This window comes from Mauremys reevesii, linkage group 11, assembly GCF_016161935.1.
Source record: "Mauremys reevesii isolate NIE-2019 linkage group 11, ASM1616193v1, whole genome shotgun sequence".
In the NCBI taxonomy this organism is placed as follows: domain Eukaryota; kingdom Metazoa; phylum Chordata; order Testudines; family Geoemydidae; genus Mauremys; species Mauremys reevesii.
In genome coordinates, this window is record NC_052633.1 from 22444296 (window position 1) to 22464510 (window position 20215).

Genomic DNA, 20215 nt, shown 5'->3' on the forward strand with positions numbered 1-20215 from the left:
ATTTAGAAAAACTTTGGAAAATAGGGACTTATTCTTTTTAGAAACGAATTATATTTGAACATGTTAAATCATCAACCTCAAATAGATGAAGTTGTAGGAAAATACTTTAGGGAAATATGTGGCCTCACTAACCAAGATCCTTTTTTATTCATTTCATTCTGTTTCTTTCATATGCTCTTAGTTGGTTTTCTGTCATGAAGAATTTCTAGACAAATTTTCCAATGGTTTATTCTAGTATTATTTGAAACATATCTTAAAACAAAAAAAAGCATGAGAGCAAAAATACTGTCCGTTAGGATCTTGTACAATCTTAGCTATTTACTGCATAATCTAAGCTTTCACTAAAAATAATGAGTGGTATTAATTCTTTCTACTGGTAAAATAATGCTCTCTGTATGTCAATATCTTGCTACTCTGTAGCTCAAGCTTTGCAGAATTTTATCTCCAGCAATATAATTCACTACATTCAAACTGCAGGTAAGTGAATACAGATAAATCTATTTCATGATTACGGGCCAAATCTTGCTTATCTTATGCAAATGAATAGCCCCATTAACCTCAATGGGACCTCTCACAAGAGTAACAGAAGCATGAATTGGCCCACCATATTTCAAAATAACAACAACGCAGTAATAAAAACACAGTTAGAAAAGCTCATACCAGATCGTATGCAGACATAAGCTTTTTCTGCACATCAGGCGTGGTCCCCAGAGGCTCCAGGTAAGGGAATGTATCTTTCATATAGACAGTGGCAGAGGGAGTATTGTCGCTGTTTATGAGCCGGGAGGATAAAGTCAAGATGCACTGCTTCAGACTGGCAATTGGAGGGAGTCCACAAAGCTCTTTAACGGACACAATTGCATTCTGTGTGGAAAAAATGGATTTGCATTTACTGTAGCTCATCATCCCATTCTGGTTTATAAAAGTAAGTCAATTAGTGCCACACACACACACAACCAGTTTCATGAGCATTTGCAAAATTCTAAGAATAAGTCTGTTCCTGTGATCATACTGTTTTGAGTGAGGATAAGAAACTCATAAGAATTAAAAGATAATCTGCAAAGAGTAAAATAAAAAAAGAGTTGTGACCTTTGCTGCTTCTTTATGATTTTTATAGAAGGCCTGAAAAAACATGTAACTGCTTTTTATAAAATGTAGGAATATCAGAAATAGAAACTCATCTTCCCTGATTTTGCTGAAGTGTTCAAAGGGTTGGAGTACTCAACCCTAACCCTTACCTGACTGGGGGAGGGGGATTTACTTTTTCACAAATAAAACTTTTATTCCAAAACTCTGTCAGCAGTTTGCGTTAGGGCGTGTCCCCACAGAGAGTTACTGCGTGGCAAGCCACTGTGAGCATCTACAGTGCACCAGCTTGCCGCACATTAACGTCCCATGCGGACACTGCTACAGCACAGTGACATTTCTACTAAGCTGCACTCTGGAAATTTCACTGAACTGGAGCAGTGTTCGTACAGCAAGCTATTGTGCGGCAAACTGGTGCATTGTAGAGTCACACCCTGCTTGCTCATCAGTAACTCGCAGTGTAGGCAAGCCCTAAGAGTTGTGAAAAAACAAACAAAAGGGCCAGATTCTCACGTCCAGCTCTTCTGTGCCCAATGCAGGTTTATGCTTTCTGTTCCTGGTCCAGCATCAGTCTGTCCTGAGGCACCATGGAGCAATAAGCGGGGAGGGATAGCTCAGTGGTTTGAGCATTGGCCTGCTAAACCCAGGATTGGAGTTCAGCCCTTGAGAGGGCCACTTAGGGATCTGGAGCAAAATCAGTAGTTGGTCCTGCTAGTGAAGGCAGGGGGCTGGACTCAATGACCTTTCAAGGTCCCTTCTGGTTCTATGAAATAGGTATCTCTCCATATAATAATATAACTAGAGGGCTGGTGTTAGCGCCACTGGCTGTCTACCACCCCAACTGGATGGTTCAAGCAGCTAGCGATCACTAGGGTCTAGATGTGCATGTCTAGAGATATCCAGCTGGTGGAATGCTCAGACAGCCAATTTGCCAGCCCCATAGGTGCTTTGCTCTGGCAGGCCGCCTACAGCACAGCCAAGATCTGACTAAAAAGCTCTTCCCCATCAAGTGCTCATATTTCAAATCTCTAATTGTCCATTGTCCTCCAGCAAACAAATTGGAAAAATCCGATGTTTCTCATGAGAAAAGCAAGCAAGAGAAAAATCATTGTCTTTAAGGTCTGCATTGTGGATCAGAAAAAATAAAAAAGGGCAAACATTTTTTCTCTTTCATGGGTCACCTGTAAGAAAACCAAGTGACCCAGGTCAAACCTAATTAAAACTCCAGAATTTATGCAGAAGTCAGCAGACACGTGGTTGACTTGTCCTCGTGATTTACCTTCTTCCAAGTCATACTACTGTTGCCAAAATCCACAATAATCCCAGTAACAGAACATTATAGCAACCAGGAGAACACAACTGTTAACATACTGCATTTTAGACCCCTGTGAGGATAGAAAAATATGGATCCACATCCAATCTGCATCCACAATAATGAACTTGTGACCCGCACTCCACCTTTTATACGTATTCGCATCTGCACCTGCACCCAATCCCACTGTTGGAGCCCTGTGCATATACAAAAATTTGGATCTGTATCCGGTCTGCAAAGATAGTAAACAATACAGCTGCATCCACAGACATAGCTATCCACAGATATAAAGTGGATACTTGTGGATTTGCAGGACTCTATGTCTTTGCAGGTCATGCATCAGAAAATGTTCAAGTAATTAACAATGGCTCTTCTATTAACCAAAAATATTCGAATGGTGCATTAGAAAATAAAATCTGTTGTCTGGTTGTCATACAAAGCATCTTTGAGAACAAGATCTAGAAGCAAAATTTAGTTTTTGAACACAAACTAATACTATTTTTAGGTCAGGTTTATAAATTATTTTCTGGTTATACTACTTAGTATATACAGCTGTAAGCTAATATTTATTGTTACAGAATAAAGGAATGTAAGGGAACAGAAGATGGAGTCAGAGGTTCAAATTAGTTATTTTCAAGGCCTGCAAGAAAGAAAAGCCTGGGAAGAGTTTCCCATTCTTAAAAATAAGCTTAAGATATTCCTCTGAGAGTGATTTATAACTTATGTCATTTTGTAAACCTTTCCAGCTGCCAAAACTAAATTTGCTTTAGACTCTGTCCAGAATTGCAGGGTCAGTGAAGTAATATAAAATGTGTTCTTGTCCTGTTTTCCAAGGATAAATACAGTTTCCTTAGAAAATAGCTATTGTACATTCTCGTATATAAATAAAATTCGTATTGTTTAACCTTATTCAGTTTTGTTTCTCTTTGGCAGCATCTACACCACAGAACTGATTTTCTCCTAACTGAACCAGTGAGAATGCATGAAATTAAGCACAAAGACTGCAAACATACCATGCTGACTCATGTTCTGAACCATTGCAGTTTCCTCCTGTCCATTAAACTTTTTCAATTGCACACTGGGTGCTTATCCCACAGTTCCTGACACATCTATAAGAACTGGATTCTGGGACTATGGTACAGTAGCAAGAGGTCTATCCATTTCAGCCCAAACTGCGTTAATGCTGTCCACGCTGCATTGAACCAGTTCAGACTAAACCAGCATTTAGCTAAAAGCCAAATGTAATCCCAATGGTATTTGGTTGACATGTTAAATGTATAGCGCATGTGTGTATGGGGAGGAATGTGTTTTAGGTAGGATCACATACCTAAAGGATGTGTTCTTAGCAGAGTACACATCTGTAATGTAGACAAGACCTTAATGACTCATTCATTTGGGTGTTTCTAAGCATGCATGCATGCATGCATACACACACACACACACACACGCTTCTCACTAGTTAGCAAGATAAAGGTAAGCTGACATTCTTCAAAAAGGAGACAGGATGGGATGTCTCTCTAGTCCTAGGGCCTGGAGATACAAGCTAGTCCTCAGCTCAAATCTCCCAATTAGCTAAAATCAGCAGAGTGGGTTTTGATTTTTTTTTCTTTTAAATATTTTTCAAAACTTAAACAGATGCTTAGCCTGACATCTATATGTTAATTAAACCTCAGTAAATATCAAGCTTTTGCAAATCAGCGTTTTATGTATTTAAACGGCAAGGGCTAGATATTCCTTTTAGTTACACAGGTATAATTTTGAAGCAAGTCCATTGACTTCAGTGGAGTTATACTGCTGTGACTGAGATCAGAATGTTTACCCAAGTGTTCAGTACAAAGCAATAATGAAGTAAAAAGTTTCATACCTGCATGTTTTCCCTCATGTCAGTGGCCTCTCGTAATGGATGCACTGCTAGTTTAAAGATATCATCTATAATCTTAAGGCTTGTGTTCCTCAGCATGGTATACTCGCTTCCTTTCTTTCCTATTCTCACCGACAGACTGCGCTTCTGTGCTTTTCCTCCTCCACTTCGATTAGTTATTGCAATGTGAACAAAAAGTGTAACATGCTCCATGATATCTCCAACAAAGGAGCGCAAGGGTATATGTCGATATCCAGGCTGTAAACATTCAAGTGGTATGGTATACTGGCCTATAAACTCATCACCAATATAGTCATCATCCAAAACAACAAAACGGATCATGGCAAGTTCTGGTAGATTTATTTGGAACTCAAAGCTTTCATCAAAAATAGGATTGTCACTGTTTTGCTGAACAGTTTTAGTTCTTTGTTCTGCACAGTCTACAGGAATTCCATGAATTTCTATGCAAACATACGGGTCTATGACATCCCCTTTTGCACAAGCTCCCTTGGGTTTTGGAAAGTTCTGACCACTGATAATTTTGACATGTAGAACTTGAGGAGAGACCCCTGGAACAATGCCCTTTGTATTTGCACTAAAGTAAGATACTGCATCACGCATAACAGAAGGTCTAAGGACATAGCCACATCCCCCATTCTGTAAAAACCAGCCAGTATGTAGATCCATCATTGGTCCTGGAGTCTGATAGTTCATTGCTACTATCTGACAACCACAATTCCAAAAATCTTGGGGATTTAAGTTACTAGAGTCTATCCTCATAGCACTTGGGTATATCCTAGACAAAAATTTCTTGTTGTAATTGACAAAATCCTCTGGATACTCGTTTGCAATTCTACTGGCCTCTGCCTCACTGAAAGAGCAGATTTCCCAATAATTCTGACTTTTCATAGATACCACAAAATCTTTGTACTGGACAGACTTGCATATCGATACTAAATCAGACAACTCTCTGCACAGCCAGATCAGCCTTGGTTCATTCACATAATCTTCAGACATTCTTCGAGATATTTCAGCCTCTTCATCTTCATCAGTGACTTCTCCTTCTAATAAATCCTGGTCAGAGAGAAGCTTCTTCCCTTTCACAATGATCTTCATTTTCAATTTCTCAGGTGATGGAAGGTAGGCTTCTGATGGTAAAGGTGCTTCTGTGTAGAGTTTGTTTCCAAAAATCTTCTTCATGTGTTGAACCATTACTTTCTGTTGTTGTATTGAGCAGTGGTTACCCAAGCAGAGAATGAGAGGATACTCTGAAGTAATGAAGGCTAATTTGTTTATTACCTCAATAACATTTCGAAAGGCAAGTGGTGATGTCATGCTATTACGGTTACAAATGATGGGCTCATTATCGGGACCATCACAAACATCAAGTTCAATACTCCTACAATTCATTTTTAAAGCCCTGACATAACCATTGATATCAGCTGGTCCTCTAAACTGGTCTTCTATTAGATAGGTATTGTGAGATGCATTGATATAGTAATGTGATAAAGGCTGAGTCATATCCTGGACAACTTTTCTGTGCTCAGGGTCAAAAATATCACATTCTGGGGACACCAAATACTGAGTAAATCCATCAATTGCCAGAAATCCCTTCAACCGTCCTTCTTGAGAAAGTTCATACCTGCGGATAATGTCTAGACACATTTCTTCAGTTATATGAGCAACTCCTTGCTCAGCTTCTAAAAAAAGCATGAGGTCATTAGCATCCAAATATTCTTTGTTTTTAGATATCTGCACTAGTAAGAAATAAACTTCAGGTCTTGTGCAAAGTTCGCTGAATGCTTCACAAAATTCCTCTTTAGTTACTCGAGTTGTTAGTTTTTCTTTGCTTTTTTGGATTTCTTTAAATTTTAACCTAATCTTTGATTCCTTTAGGGTAGGATTAAGCTGTTTGATTAACTCTACAGATGTATCTTCTAACATTATGCCATTACCATCAACATCTGCAGCTTCAAATACAGTTTTTAGCCACACAAACCGTGGGGTATTCTGGCTGTTTTCCATCAAATCCAGAGGTTGTTTGCTACGAGAAACCAGGTAACGTAAACCTGACACCCAAATGTTGGCCACATCAGCTGAATTGGCAACCAGGTCAAGTGACTCGTAGTTCTCCCCATGAATTACAGAGAATGCACAGTCTTCACTAATCTGGTCTGCAAGTCCATTGTTCCTGAATGTTTCAGTGTTCTTCCCTAGTCTTATCTCTTTTACAGCAGAAATATCAAGCTTAGCCTTGTCAAGGTCTTTCTTGGAAGGTTCCCAGCGAAGAGCTTGCAAGTCAGTGTCTAGAGTAAAAAAACGATTATAAATGCGGGAATTTGGACGGACTTTCTTCAGTTCACACCCAGCCTGCATAAAGCTGATACAGTCACTAGCACTGCTTATTTTCTTCTCGGATGGCATGCTGCTGAAGGACACAGTTTTCTTCCTTCCACATTTTTGGTTGGAAGGATCCTGTAAAATAATTTAAAAATAATTAAGTACATTTTCTTCGGCCCTTTGTCAGGTACATATAATATACAAAGCATAGCTACCTTATATTTGTTTGATCATCAAAACATAAAGCACTATCCCTTCCCATAATTCAATTCTCTACTCAGTTATAGAATATAACTACACAGTGTCTTGCTTGGCTGCAACAACACAGCTGTCACAATCACTCCTGAGAAGCATACTGGGAGGAGAGGGGTTGCGGACAATCAAGGTAACTGGAGGAGCTGGGATTGGGGAGGGTTCACTGAGCAGTGAGAAGCTTCACAGTTATGGAATTAACCTGGAGGGTTGCTATGGGGATGAAGGGAGTGGGGGGAGAGCCTAGAAGAGCCTGGAGGTGGGGGTTGAGGTAGAAGAGAAAGCCTGGGTAGGTGGGAGATGGCCTTGCCCGCATTCTGACCCGCTTTCCGTTCCCCTCCTTCAGTGTTGCCCTCTCTCGCCATATCTGGTGTTTCCACGAAGCCCCCGCCGCTGGCATCAGGGGAACACGGGAGACTCGCAGGGGTCACTGACAGGAAGGTGCGTTTCCAGCACCCCAGGCTGCAGGGAACAGCCTGGAGCACGAGCCGAGGGAAAGCACAGCAGCCCTCACGGGCAGAGGCCAGGGTAACATCTCATCACCCGACGCCAGCCCGGTCATTGAGGGGTCCGGGGAGCCCTCTGGGCTGCCAATGCTGCGTTCTGTCCCGGCCCCCAGCACGGGCTCCCGCCGGCTCCTGTGCCGGCCCGTCAGGCCCGGCTCAGCTCCACCCTACGCACCAGGAGGGCGCCGGCCTTCCCTCCCGGCTCCATGCTGCCTGGCAACGGGAAGGAGGAGGAGAGATCAGCCAGGTGGGAGGCAGAGAAACTGCCTAATTACCTGCTCAGCAGGCACCACAGCAGCCCCAGTGGCCAGGAGGAGCAACTGCAGCCCCAAAACCTACTGCCAGCCCAAAGCCAAAGCCTCAGGAGAATTAGTACAAAAAATATGACCTCCCTATAATCCTTGAAGCTCACAGGGCCTGATTTTCAAATAAGGCCTCCATGTTTGTGTGTGCTATTTTGTAGAGAGCATGAATGAAACGCAGGCATAAAACTGTTGGTGCAATTCTTTAATGTTGCAGAACTGTGCCTTCAAAACAATGACCTAGTTTGAAAACCAGGCCCATATTTCTTGCACTGTAGATCTGACCAGAAAACCAAATACTCAGTAACATAGTATTTTAAGGATCCCACCATGGATCTAGATGACTTTACCTGTTAAATTAAATCCCAGCATATACTGCTTACGGAGCAGTATAAAAACTAAGTACAAGTGTTTGCATTGTTGGGATAGCTATTTGAGGAGATAGGTCATTATTAATGTTTTCTGTTTTTGAAGTATTTCTCTGCACTTTATTGTCCATCTTATATACAGCACCCTCCACATTAGCCCATTCAATAACATCTGAAGTGTTATCAAAGAAATACAACCACCGTATTCAAAGCCAACTGGCTCTATTGGGAACAATTACAAAACCTCTAAACTTTAGTATTAAAGGTCTTTAGCTAATCTGTCAAGGCAATGAATTAAAACTTTTAATGACAGGCAAAATTACTCTAGCCATTTATTGTAGCATTTAGTATGCTAATCAGGATTAAAATAGGGAGAAAGAAAGTCAATGAACGCAGCACATTAGTCCAGCCCTTTTTTTTTTATTTCACCAGCAGATTTTTCTGTTCCTGAGTCATCATACTGCAATTTAATATATTGCTGGTATGAAAATCTTTAAGCAACAGATGCTAATGAGTATAAATGAATGCAGCCAATTATACAGTAGTTAGTATAAGAGCCTTTTCTTTCCCACTTTTAGATTTTTAAAGAAAAAATTATTTAAATTTAAAACAACATGTTTGTGGTTTTTAGCAAAATCCATATGAAATTCCATATCTCGCTTTTAGTGGAACAGGGTAGATTCCAAAACGAGGAACTGAACCTACTTCCAATGATTTCAATGGAAGCAGGAAAAACCTCATACAGTGTTGCCAACTTCTGCAGTTTTATGGTGAGTCTTGTGGTATTTGGTGTCTTTCACACAATGATATTAATAAGCAGCAGGCTTAAAACAAGCAAAAGGAAGTATTTCACACAACACAGTAAAACTTGTTGCCAGGGGATGATGTGAAGGTCAAAACTATAACTGGATTAAAAAAAATTAGATAAATTCATGGAGTATAAGCCCATCACTGGCTATTTACCAAGATGATCAGGAATGCAACTCCCTAAGCCTTTGACTGCCAGATGCTGGGATTGCACGACAGGGGATGGATCACTTGGTGATTGCCCTGTTCTGTTTATTCCCTGTGAAGCATCTGGCATTGGCCACTGTCGGAAGACAGGATACAAGGTGAGATGCACCATTGGTCTGACCCAGTATGGCCATTCTTACGTTATGTTCTTAAAGCCCCAGCGTCTGTAATCAAAACATTGAATGAGAATCTCAGCTTTCAATTAAAATAAAAGGTAAGTTTCTAGTCCTCATGGTTGTGGGGAAGTGGTTGAAAACATTAAACAAATGCACGATAAAGGCTCAGAAAGCTGAAGGCATATGAAAAGTACCCAATGTGTGGTGGGTTTTTTTTTTAAATCTCATGATTTTTAAACTAGTCTCGTATTTTTGGTGGGGACACATGATTTTTGAATGTTTGGAGGTTGGCAATACCGCTCATATTAATTTAGAAAGAATTCACATTTAAAGTCTTCTTAAATAAATACAGTAACTGAGACATTTTTGGACTTTGAATCTATAGCAATCTATACAATTATTGAGGTACTCTGGGCCAGATCCTCAGCTGGGGTAAATCTGTCCCACTGATTTCAGTGGAGCTCTAAAGATCTGTCATTTTGTCTTTGCCAGAGAGGGCAGCAAGATTTGTTACAAAACATGCTCACCAATTGGCTTCTGTGGAAAACACACAAGTTGTTTATTTTTAGCTGTGAAATGGCTGTGGTTTTTTATGGCAGTGGTACCTTGAATCAAACAATTTATTTTAGGTGACAAAAATAATGGGCCTTCCTGGGACCATTGAGTGCTGCCTTTAATGCTTACTCTTAATCTTTAGGGTTTATTGCAGAGACTTTTTAGTTGGTGTCATATAGGCAATTTAAAATTGTAGAAAAATAGTGTTTCCTCTCCAAGAAGGACTTTTTCATATCTGTTTATCAAGTCAATCAATTCAAATCTAATCCTGGGGACTAATTATGTAAAATGAGCAGGATTTGGATGTTATTGCAACTGATATAATTATTTTAATTGACATTAACAACTAATCACTCTAATCTACAATACAATACATGGAGGAGAAAACAATGCAATTTGCAATTGTAAATTGATCCAAGAATGAGTTCATAACCACTCCAGGTGTTCCTTATTTGGTCACTATTGTATGATTTCTTTGTAATGCTTTTAAAATGAAGCCTGAAATTTGTATATAATTTCAATTTAATAAGGCAGTTTTCATTTCAAAATGTAATCATCCAAAACATTTATTCAAGTTTTGCAAACATTAAATGCTCAAAAAAGTGTGCCGTTAATCTTTTTTAAACTATAGCTTTATTAAATCTCAGGGAGGGGACATATTTTCTTCTAGAGGTACATGCTTATCTAACATTAAGAAAATAATCTAATTTACATTTCTCAGTTAGTGGTGGAGAAGGTTCCACTAAGGACATTTCCGTGAACTATCTATTTTGTTGTTCCATAATTTGTTTATTTAAAATAAAAAGAGCAAGATTTACTAACAAATCAGCCTGCTTCCATCTGTAAGTAAGCATCAAACAAAGATTCTCCTGATAATTAGATTTTATTTCACGCAGCTGAATAAAAGCTATTTAAACAAAATAAAAACCCCAAAACAAACAAAATGTGTTTCTTCTCAGAGCAAGCCAGACCCTGACCTCTGCTCTTGCACCTTTACACTGCTCTAGTGGGGCAGCTAAGGATTCAATCAGTGTGGTGTAGCCAGCTCCAAGCCTTGCTACCTCTCAACACTGGGGGCATGATACAAGATGGAACAATTTAGAGAAGCGTCTGGACTGCTCTAAGTTATGCAAGGGGTCAATTCAGTCCTGCCTGTCCCAGAGACTGGAGAAGAGCAAAGGGGGCTTGAAGCCAACTTTGTTTCCACTCAGGTCCAGTGTTGAGTTTAGCTCAGGTAGACCCAAGGCTCAGGACCAATATAATTAGTTATTTTCTTACTTTACGTCTCTAATAAATTCAATTCCTATGTTTTATTCTTCTAACAACATTAAACTACAAAGACTTTTACATTGGAATGTCTCTATTGGCTATAACTCCTCATCTATGTCATCTTTCACTCGGAACTAAATACAGGAATGATTATAGACACCTAACAAGCTAAAAGGTGCCAAGAGCTTATGTGTATGAATAGCAAAACTGTGTTCTTGTGCTAAATGCCCAAGGTATCAGAGGCGGCTCTAGCCATTTCGCCGCCCCAAGCATGGCGGCATGCCACGGGGGGTGCTCTGCCGGTCGCCGGTCCGTGGCTCCGGTGGACCTCCCGCAGGTGTGCCAGTGGAGGGTCCGCTGGTCCCGTGGCTCCGGTGGACCTCTCGCAGGCGTGCCTGCAGATGCTCCACCGAAGCCGCGGGACCAGCGGACCCTCCACAGGGACGCCTGTGGGAGGTCCAACGGAGCCACCTGCCGCCCTCCTGGTGACCGGCAGAGCGCCCCCCGCGGCATGCCGCCCCAAGCCGTCGCTTGGCGTGCTGGGGCCTGGAGCCGCCCCTGCAAGGTATTCATGCTGCAGACTATCAGGAAACTCTCCATTGTATTCACCTACAGAAGAACAAATCTTCTCTTTTATTAATCCAAAACACTCACTCAGTTTAAAAGCACAATGCGATGCTTACTGAATCCTTGAGATTCCGAGTGTGTCTTTCTCAGAGACCTTAGATAAAGCAAAATAGAACTTGGCAGGTAGTAAGCACAGTAGGACTTCTATTCACCCCTTACCTTTCCACTCCTTGCATGCCACCAAGGAGCATCTGTACCAGCTTCACATAAGCCAGTGTGGAGGGCTCCAGTGGGAGCAGGTCAGGAGAGCTGCCACAGGATTTCCAGTGGCCTTAACACAAGAGGCCGGTGACAGAGAGCGGCTACCAGCACTTTGAGTCCTGAAGGCTAGAAAAACAGCTGGGGAGAGAGGGGGAATGCTGTCCCCAGCTTGGGGACAAATTTCATCCCCAAAGCCCTGTCCACTTTGCTCCACATCAAGCCTGATGACTCAGGCTTTATCCAATGAAATGCTCATCTCTAACAACTCTACTATAAAAGCTTTGTAACAAACAGTACAGCAGTGAACTCCTGCAGTTACTTCCATGCACCAATGTCAGGTTTTTTTTCCTTCAGACAGTTCACTGAGTCAAGTTTGACTTGGTCAGTGGTAATTCTACCTTTATCATCTCAACCATAATAGCAGCATCAGGTTGCCATAACATACACAGCTCTGTGTGACTTTTCAAAAGAAAGTATTTTTTCCTAACTATAGGCATACACTTCCTCTACATTTCTCCCATTATAGATCCAAACACAAACCTGGTGTTCTCCCTTTTCTTACTGGAAGGGTGTCACAAAGCTGAGGGGGACCAAATCTCATTCCTCTGGGTGTAAACTCACCTCTGCAGGGTTCAAGCAGATCTTTTTCTTCCCTGTGTACAGCAATGCACACTAGACTAGGCAGGTGTATTTTGGGAGGAATGGGGCGTTACAACTTCCCCCAAAGGATTATGTATTGACTACTACCACAGCTTGATTTGATGGTCCAGAGATCTGATCAATGAATCCTGACTATGTGCCTTTAAGTAATATTTATTACAGCAGAACCTCAGAGTTATGAACACCTCAGGAATGGAGGTTGTTCATAACTCTGAAATATTCGTAACTCTGAACAAAACATTACGGTTGTCCTTTCAAAAGTTTACAAGTGAACATTGATTTAATATAGCTTTGAAACTTTACTATGCAGAAGAAAAATGATGTTTTCCCTTTAGTTTTTAGTAGTTTACGTTTAACGCAGTACAGTACTGTATTTCCCTTTTTTATTTTGATTTGGTGTTTGTTTGTTTGTTTGTTTTGTCTCTGCTGTTGCCGGATTGCATACTTCCAGTTCCAAATGAGGTGTGCGGTTAATCGGTCAGTTCATAACTCTGGAAAGTTACTGTATATTTAAATGGATTAATCCTTCATAGTTTCACGCTTTCTGAGCTGTTTTGCTTGTGTCCCTTATTAGGAGTGTTTGTCTCCACACTGTATTCAGGTTTGAATTTGGTCTATACAGCACTGTGTCTCTATGAAAATATTTAAGATAATTGCCGGGGATCTCAAAGGCATCTATAAGAGCCACATATATTTGACTATAGACATGTTTTGAAATAAAAAAGAAGAATACTTCAGAGCTTCTTTCTACTGAAAACATACAGTCTCGAAGAATGGGAACCAAAACACCAACTGTAAAGTAGTGTTTATAAGCACTGCTGTTTTTCCATGGTTAAAAAAACCCATAAATAAATTCAGACCAACTGAACTGATTCATCTTAACTTTTCATATTTTGTAAAAAAAGAGAAAGCAATAACTTATGGCGATTTCCCATCATAAGAGCCTTCATGCAAGACAAAAAATATAAGTGTACAGAACACTATTTAGGAAAAGTCACTATTCATAATTAGTGTGTGTACAGCTTACTGAGGGTGCATAGAGAGGGAAATCCTATATTCACTATAGGAAGCAATAATGCTTTCAAAGTGCCAACATTTTTCAAAAGTTTCTACAGATTTGTGTTGCTCAGTTTTTTGGGTGCCCAACTTGAGACCCACAGAGCCTGGTTTTCAGAAGGGAAGAGTTCCCACAATTCCAGCAGCAGTCAAGAAGAGCTGCAGGTGCTCAGAACCTCTGAAAAATCACACCACAGGCATCTCAAGTTGGGCGCCCAAAGACTAAAGCACCCCAATGAGTGCATATTTCTGAAAATGTTGGCCTATACCTTCTACTACAAAACAGATTAAAACACATGGGTCTGACTATATCATATATAATTGTTTACTTACAAATGAAATAATGGTTTACCAGACGCTGACCCATCATAACCTCTTGTGACTATGAAATGATGCCTTGTCCTTTTATGACCCATCTCTGTGGGGTTCTCTTTTGTGGACTTTTCTGAGCAGGAAATACTTACATATTTTTCTTCTGTATAGAATATTGAGTATTACTGAACTCCCAATTTGTCTTTTGATAGAATCCTTATCTATAATTATTGCCAAGGCTTAATAATACCTTTTAAAATGCATTTAAAACATTTGTATAATTTCTTTAAAAAGTGACACTATGGCTCTAATGTTGACACTGCCCTTAGAATTTGCTTCACATTTGAGTGAGAATAGTAGCTAATGGAAAAGGAAGGTGGGACAAATGTCGTAACTTCATAACACATTAGGGCAACTAATGTGGCATTCCATTCCTAATGAAAGGGAGCAGAGTTTGGGTTATGCTCCTGATTCCAAGTTTTGCTCAGGGACACAAAACAAGGAGCATAGATTTTCAGAGATGGAAAAGTTCTACTAATTGAATCCATCCATCTGCATGGGCAGGATTAAAAAGTTAAAAATAAGATTAAGTGATTCAGCTTCCTACTACCGCTGTGCAGTAGATGTGGCAAGTTATCAAAATATAATAGAAGGAGAAACTGTTTCACATTAGTTAGGTGACTTGTCTATCAGAGCTGAGATTTAGAACCTGGGTCTTCTCATTCCCAGGTCTGCACAATAACCATTAAACAATCCTAACACTTATACACATGTTTAACTTCAAGCAGGTGAACAATCCTACTGAGTTCAGTGAAAGTTGAGTACATGTGCAAGTATTAGCAGGATCAGGGCCTTAGTTTTCAACTGATTGTCTCAGAGGAAAAAGGCTGATTCAGCTCAGATTTAAGCTGGTTACCAGAACAGAAGAAATTCTATTATCAAATGTACCCTCCTCGTCAGAAGTACTGAGTATGTATATTTTGGGATCAGTGAGTCACTGGTAGCTGTGGAAAAACTCTACCCTACCCAGCCTAACCTCTGACCAACCTATATTTTGCCATTTAAATCATAGCACTAATAGAAATAATTACAAGGAATCCACATATACACACAAAATGTCCCCTCCCCCCACCAAAACTAATAGAACTCAAATTGTCAGGTCAGAAGTCAAGAACTAATGCAATAATACTGATCAGACAATGACCCTACACATGTGAATCCCAAGCTCATGTGCTTCTTTAGCCAGAAATTAAACTACATCAAATGTATCTAACATGTCAATAGCAATGAAGCTTCCTTTAAGAAATACAAAAGAGCAAAAGCATCACTAATGGCAGACACCTAAAGTCCTTATAGAACTGTAGGGCCTCTGTGAGGAGAGCTGACATTTATCGCTAAATGCTGAGAGTTAAACTTGGTAAGTACAGTTAAGACCAGTCTGCAAATCCACTTATCTCTCTCAGAAACTAGTAACATTTTTACTGAATGATCTTGCTGCTAAAAGAAAAGCCTTATTCTAATCTCTCCCACTTCCCAGGAACATGGGATCTAAAATAATTCAAAAGCAGTCTCCTCTGTCCTTCAATTATATGGTGATAAAATGAGCATCCTGAATAATACATAGGTTATGGAATACAATGTGATTTATTTAATCAGTAAACTGGTTAAATAAAGTACTTCCAGGGGAAGCACGTTAAGCCTATTGGTACTTTAACGGCAAAGAAGTATTCTGCTTATTTGGAACTACTGCAGGTGCTCAAGTGGTATTCAAGATACAATTCTGGTCTTTGTAATGCTTAGAGGCTTAGGTTACTTGGTCTCTCCCCAAAGAACCTTTCACACTTCTGTCCCTCCTCCCCACCAGATTGTGGATCGAGAATTTTCAAGGAAGATCCTGTGGCACAGTGTAATGGGGCTCAGCCATGGGGCTATCATGAGCAGCGTATATAGCCACAAAGAATAAAAGTGCTCCTCATCATGATGGTTAGATTTAAAGTGTCCCTTTTAAGTTTCAGCGCGGCAGAACAACTCACACTGTATACTGTTCTTTCTCAAATAGCTCTGAGTGCTGTAAATGCTTGAGAACAATCATTTTCATCTGGGTTTATCAAGATCCTGGACACAATCCTCATTCAATATCCCAAGGGTGTCATGTTGGTCATTTTTTTCACATAGCAGAGGTAGGTGCACCAGAAATACTGACATGACATATGGACTTGAGATAGTTCTTCTGTCTAAATCCCATTCAATCACTATGCATTATTGCCTGGTGACAAATTTCTCTCTCTCTCTCCATATATTTTCTGTGTGTGGCAGAATAGCACAATATATATAAACTGGCATATTGTGCAGGATCAGACCATTTTATAAAGGTGAAAAAAATGTTCATGTTTGAAATTTGCTTTCAAATACACCCAACACACACAACCACCTGCCTGTTTTCAGCCGTGCTTTGTGATCATTTTTGGAGTAATACACAAGGAAACCATCAAGAATCAAAGCAAGTAGATGAGGTGGTTTTATAACTGTGTAAACCAGAGCATATAGAGATTAAGTGACCTGTCCAAGGTGACACAGCAAGTCAGTTTCAGAGCTGGGATTGTAGCACAGATCTCCTGAATGTTGGTCTTGAGCTCAAGTCCACTAGACCACAGCTGTTCCTTAATATCGAGAGAGAGAAGGGGGAGAGGGAGGCAAAACAGACCAAATTTAACTTCTGAAAGTATATTTAACTTCTGAAATTCAAAATTGGAACAGATATGCATTAGCAGGGAAGGATTCATACTCTGAACCATAAACAGATTTACGGTCTCCAGATAATATCCTAGAACAGCTCATGTCACAGATGTCATCATTTTTCAATATAGCTGCTGTTACTAGAATGAATTAATGGGCAAAACTTTCTATCAAATTTGTGCCAATTTTGACAAATGTTATCTCTGCAGATTTTAAATATCAGATACCTATGACAGTAACAACAAGGAAAGCAAAGAGAAAGACACAAAACCAACTGATCCATTCTTATGATTGTAATGACACTGAGAAGCAGCACAAATCAGCAACCTTCAAAAATCAGGCTTACGGACAGAATGAGACAACTCCTACAATCATTCCTGTATATGCTGCCAAATCACACTCCTGGACTAACCTGAGGAATTCAATAGCTTGTGAGAACAGATATTAATGTTGAAGGCCCAGATCCAGCCATCCCTACTGACACAAAATTCCTTCTGTCTTCAAAGGTTTGCCTGAGTACAGACTGAATAAGGACTGAGGGATTTGGTCCAAAGTTCAACTAAGTCATGACAATACAAAAATTCTCTTTCTCAAACTAGTTTGGCACAAAACTGTGTGTCTCTCTAACATAAAATAAACAGATCAAGAGTATCAGACAGGCAGATCCACAAAAACACTTGGTGCAGATTTTCAAAGGTATTTATGTGCCTAAAGATGCAAATAGATGCCTTGTAGGATTATCAGAAGAATCTAAGCATCTAATTCCCACTGAAATCAAGGGGAGTTAGGCACCTAGGTGCCTTACGAAAATCCCACTAGGCTGCTATCTGCATCTTTAGGTGCCTCAATGTCTTTGACAATCTGGACTTTAGCTAATTTAATTGTTCACAGGGTTCCACCCAGATTCTCTCGCACATTCACCATTGTGAAAAAGCAAGGACCCTATGTTATATTATGTATGAATGAAGGGGAGGGGAGGGGAAGTGTATCCTGGGGAGTGATAGCAGCATTTACAGTGGGTTTCTCAACAAACCCAGGGACCAGCTAGACACAAAAGAAGGAAAGACACAGAGGAAGGAGTGTCATCAGGAGCTTAATAATGGCTTTGTAGTGAGCTTTTCATCAAAAGGGGAGGAAATGTCATTCCCCAGAACGGCCACCCTGAGGGAACAGAAGAATGCAGGCAGGATGCAGACAATGACCTAACAATTCTGAGATACTGAATAGTCCCCACTGGAGAAATTCAACAGGAGACAAAATTATAATGGCTTGTCTGCTTTCCTCTGACCCACCAGCGCTAAAACCCCTTTGAATTTCATCAGAGCACTAGAATTTATGATGGGGAGAAAAAAAGAGAAGGGAAACTCAAGAGCAAAATATTTGACACAATTTATTTGCTGTGTCAAAAACAAACAAACAAACAAACCTAATGCCAGCATTGTTCAACCTGCTCAGTCCTAACCTTGAGGAAAGTTAGAAATTTTGTTGGACAAATTACGGAGAAGAAAAAAGAGCAGCACTTTAAAATTCCAACTGAAAATGCTTTCTGGAAATAAGGTTTCCGTAAGGCAAGCACAGTGTTATAATACTAAAACTAATCATTTCATTTAAACCCAGTCCTGCAATCAGATGCATGTAACTAAAGTCAATAGGTTCCAGGCAGGCACAAGGGTCCAGAGAGCTTTCATTTATATATTTCTTTCTTTCATTTGGTGTATAGGTTGGAACTCCCTGTAATAATGATATCACCTAGGGTCTCAAATTCTGCCACCCCTGTTCATGTTAGTAGCACTTGACTCTGCAAGAAGTCTCATTAAGTCCCCGGGGGTCCATGGTGGAAGGTACTCTTCAGGGTGGCTCAGGGTAGCAGAATCTAGCCCTTACTTATCAAGCAGTTCAACAAAGATCCACAGAGAGATAACAGATATAGTTGCTCTGTGTGTGTATACACACCCCTGTACAGCCCCACCAAGGGGCTTACATGTTGCAGAGGACTTTGCGTAGCTCCTCAGATTTTTACTCTTGCTGCGTAACAAACCCTTGATTTCATGTATAGTGGCAGAGTTCCTACTACTTATATTTAAATATAGGCTTTTCGTGTGGAAGGCACCAAAGGTGAAATTCACCTCCAGTTCTCACAAAGCCTAAGAGAACAGGCTTGGCATAGAATTCTGTGTGATTGGGTGAAGTCAAATCTATCAAATCCAACCAGGGGACAGGCGCTGCTCCTCCATGCAGCTCTGTGGAGATTTCAGAGCACTGGAGACACACTAGTGTGGGTTCAAGTCTCTCCTTGCAAACCTCCCTTCACAGTCTCCTGAAGAACCTAGAACCTTCCCTTGCAGAACTGTGCCCCCTCACTCACCCGCTCTGCCTGGGCAGTGCAAGCGTTAAGTGGTGGAGGCAGCCTTCGGTGGACGTGCCCCTCTTGGGTCTATTTCTCCTTAAAAATGCATAGAGCAGAGAGTTTAATAGAACATCAGTGCTCCTCTGGTAACAAATAAGCCTCCAATTACCTCCTAATGCCCCTCCACAGTCCTTTATTATTCTAAGTCAGGGGTGGGCAAACTACGGCCGGGGGGCCACATCTGGCCCTTCAGATGTTTTACTACGGCCCTCCAGCTCCTGCTGGGGAGTGGGATCGGGGGTTTGCCCTGCTCCGTGCGTGCCGTGGTTCCCCATGGCTCCCAGAAACAGCGGCATGTCCCCCGTCCAGTTCCTAGGCTTAGGGGCAGCAAGGGAGTTCCGCACGCTGCCTCTGCCCCAAGCGCCTCCCTGACAGCTCCCAGTGGCCAGGAACCACAGCCAATGGGAGCTGCAGGAGTGGCGCCTGTAGACCGGGCAGTGCGTAGAGGTGCCTGGGCATGCCTCCGCATAGAGCTGGAGAGGGGACATGCCGCTGCTTCCAGGAGCTACTTGAGGTAAGTGCCACCCGGAGCCTGCATCCCTGACCCCCTCTTGCCCTCCAAACCACTCCATCCCAGCCCGAAGCACCCTCCTGCACCCTAAACTCCCCAATTCTGGATCCACCCCAGAGCACGCACCCCTAGCCAGAGCCCTCACCCGCTCCCACACCCCAACCCCCAATTTCATGAACATTCAGGGCCCGCCATAAAATTTCCATACCCAGATATGGCCCTTGGGCCAAAAAGTTTGCCCACCCCTGTTCTAAGTGCTCCATTTGCTCCCATTTGTAATTCTTAAAAGTCTCCCAAGGCCTGCTTTTCAGGCCATCCTCTGGATGACTGGAGTCCTGGGAAATGGACCGAATAGCTCCGGATACTCTAACCGAATCAAAAATGAAGACAGGGTCACTTTTATTCTTCAACTGTCCAAGAAAAGCAGTAACAGGATGAGAGATCTCAGCTCTAGTGTCCTCAAGGTCTCCATACCAAAGATCTTCTTTTGTTTATAGATTCTTATTTCTTTAGATTGATACTAAAATTAAAAGGTTCCTCCATTCAAAGCCCGAGGGGCCCTGGCATAAATCACAAGAAGAAAAAGATAAAAATTAGCAGCTTACCTAACAGCAGCCACAAAACTCTGCCCCCTACACAACTGCCATCCCTCAACACAGACCTACCTGCTACCAAACCCTCCCCCTGCAAAAGCTCAAGCAAACAGATATACCTTACAGCATGA

General features: G+C 41.2%; 1 protein-coding gene across 6 annotated transcripts in view; it reads right to left on the bottom strand.

Moving 5' to 3' along the window:
• Nucleotides 1–20215, bottom strand: part of PLCL1 (phospholipase C like 1 (inactive)) — a 315681-nt gene that overhangs the window by 47902 nt on the left and 247564 nt on the right. For 3 of the 6 annotated variants that reach the window (XM_039495340.1, XM_039495334.1, XM_039495336.1), the window contains exons 2-3: nucleotides 4263–6734; nucleotides 661–864 (exon numbers count right to left, since the gene is read on the bottom strand). In XM_039495340.1, coding sequence (XP_039351274.1) covers nucleotides 661–864; nucleotides 4263–6683 — 2625 coding nt within the window. In that variant the 5' untranslated portion in view covers nucleotides 6684–6734. Of the gene's footprint in view, nucleotides 1–660; nucleotides 865–4262; nucleotides 6735–7173; nucleotides 7463–7483; nucleotides 7569–20215 lie in introns of those variants that run through there. The other 3 variants (XM_039495338.1, XM_039495339.1, XM_039495337.1) reach the window with 3 other exon arrangements.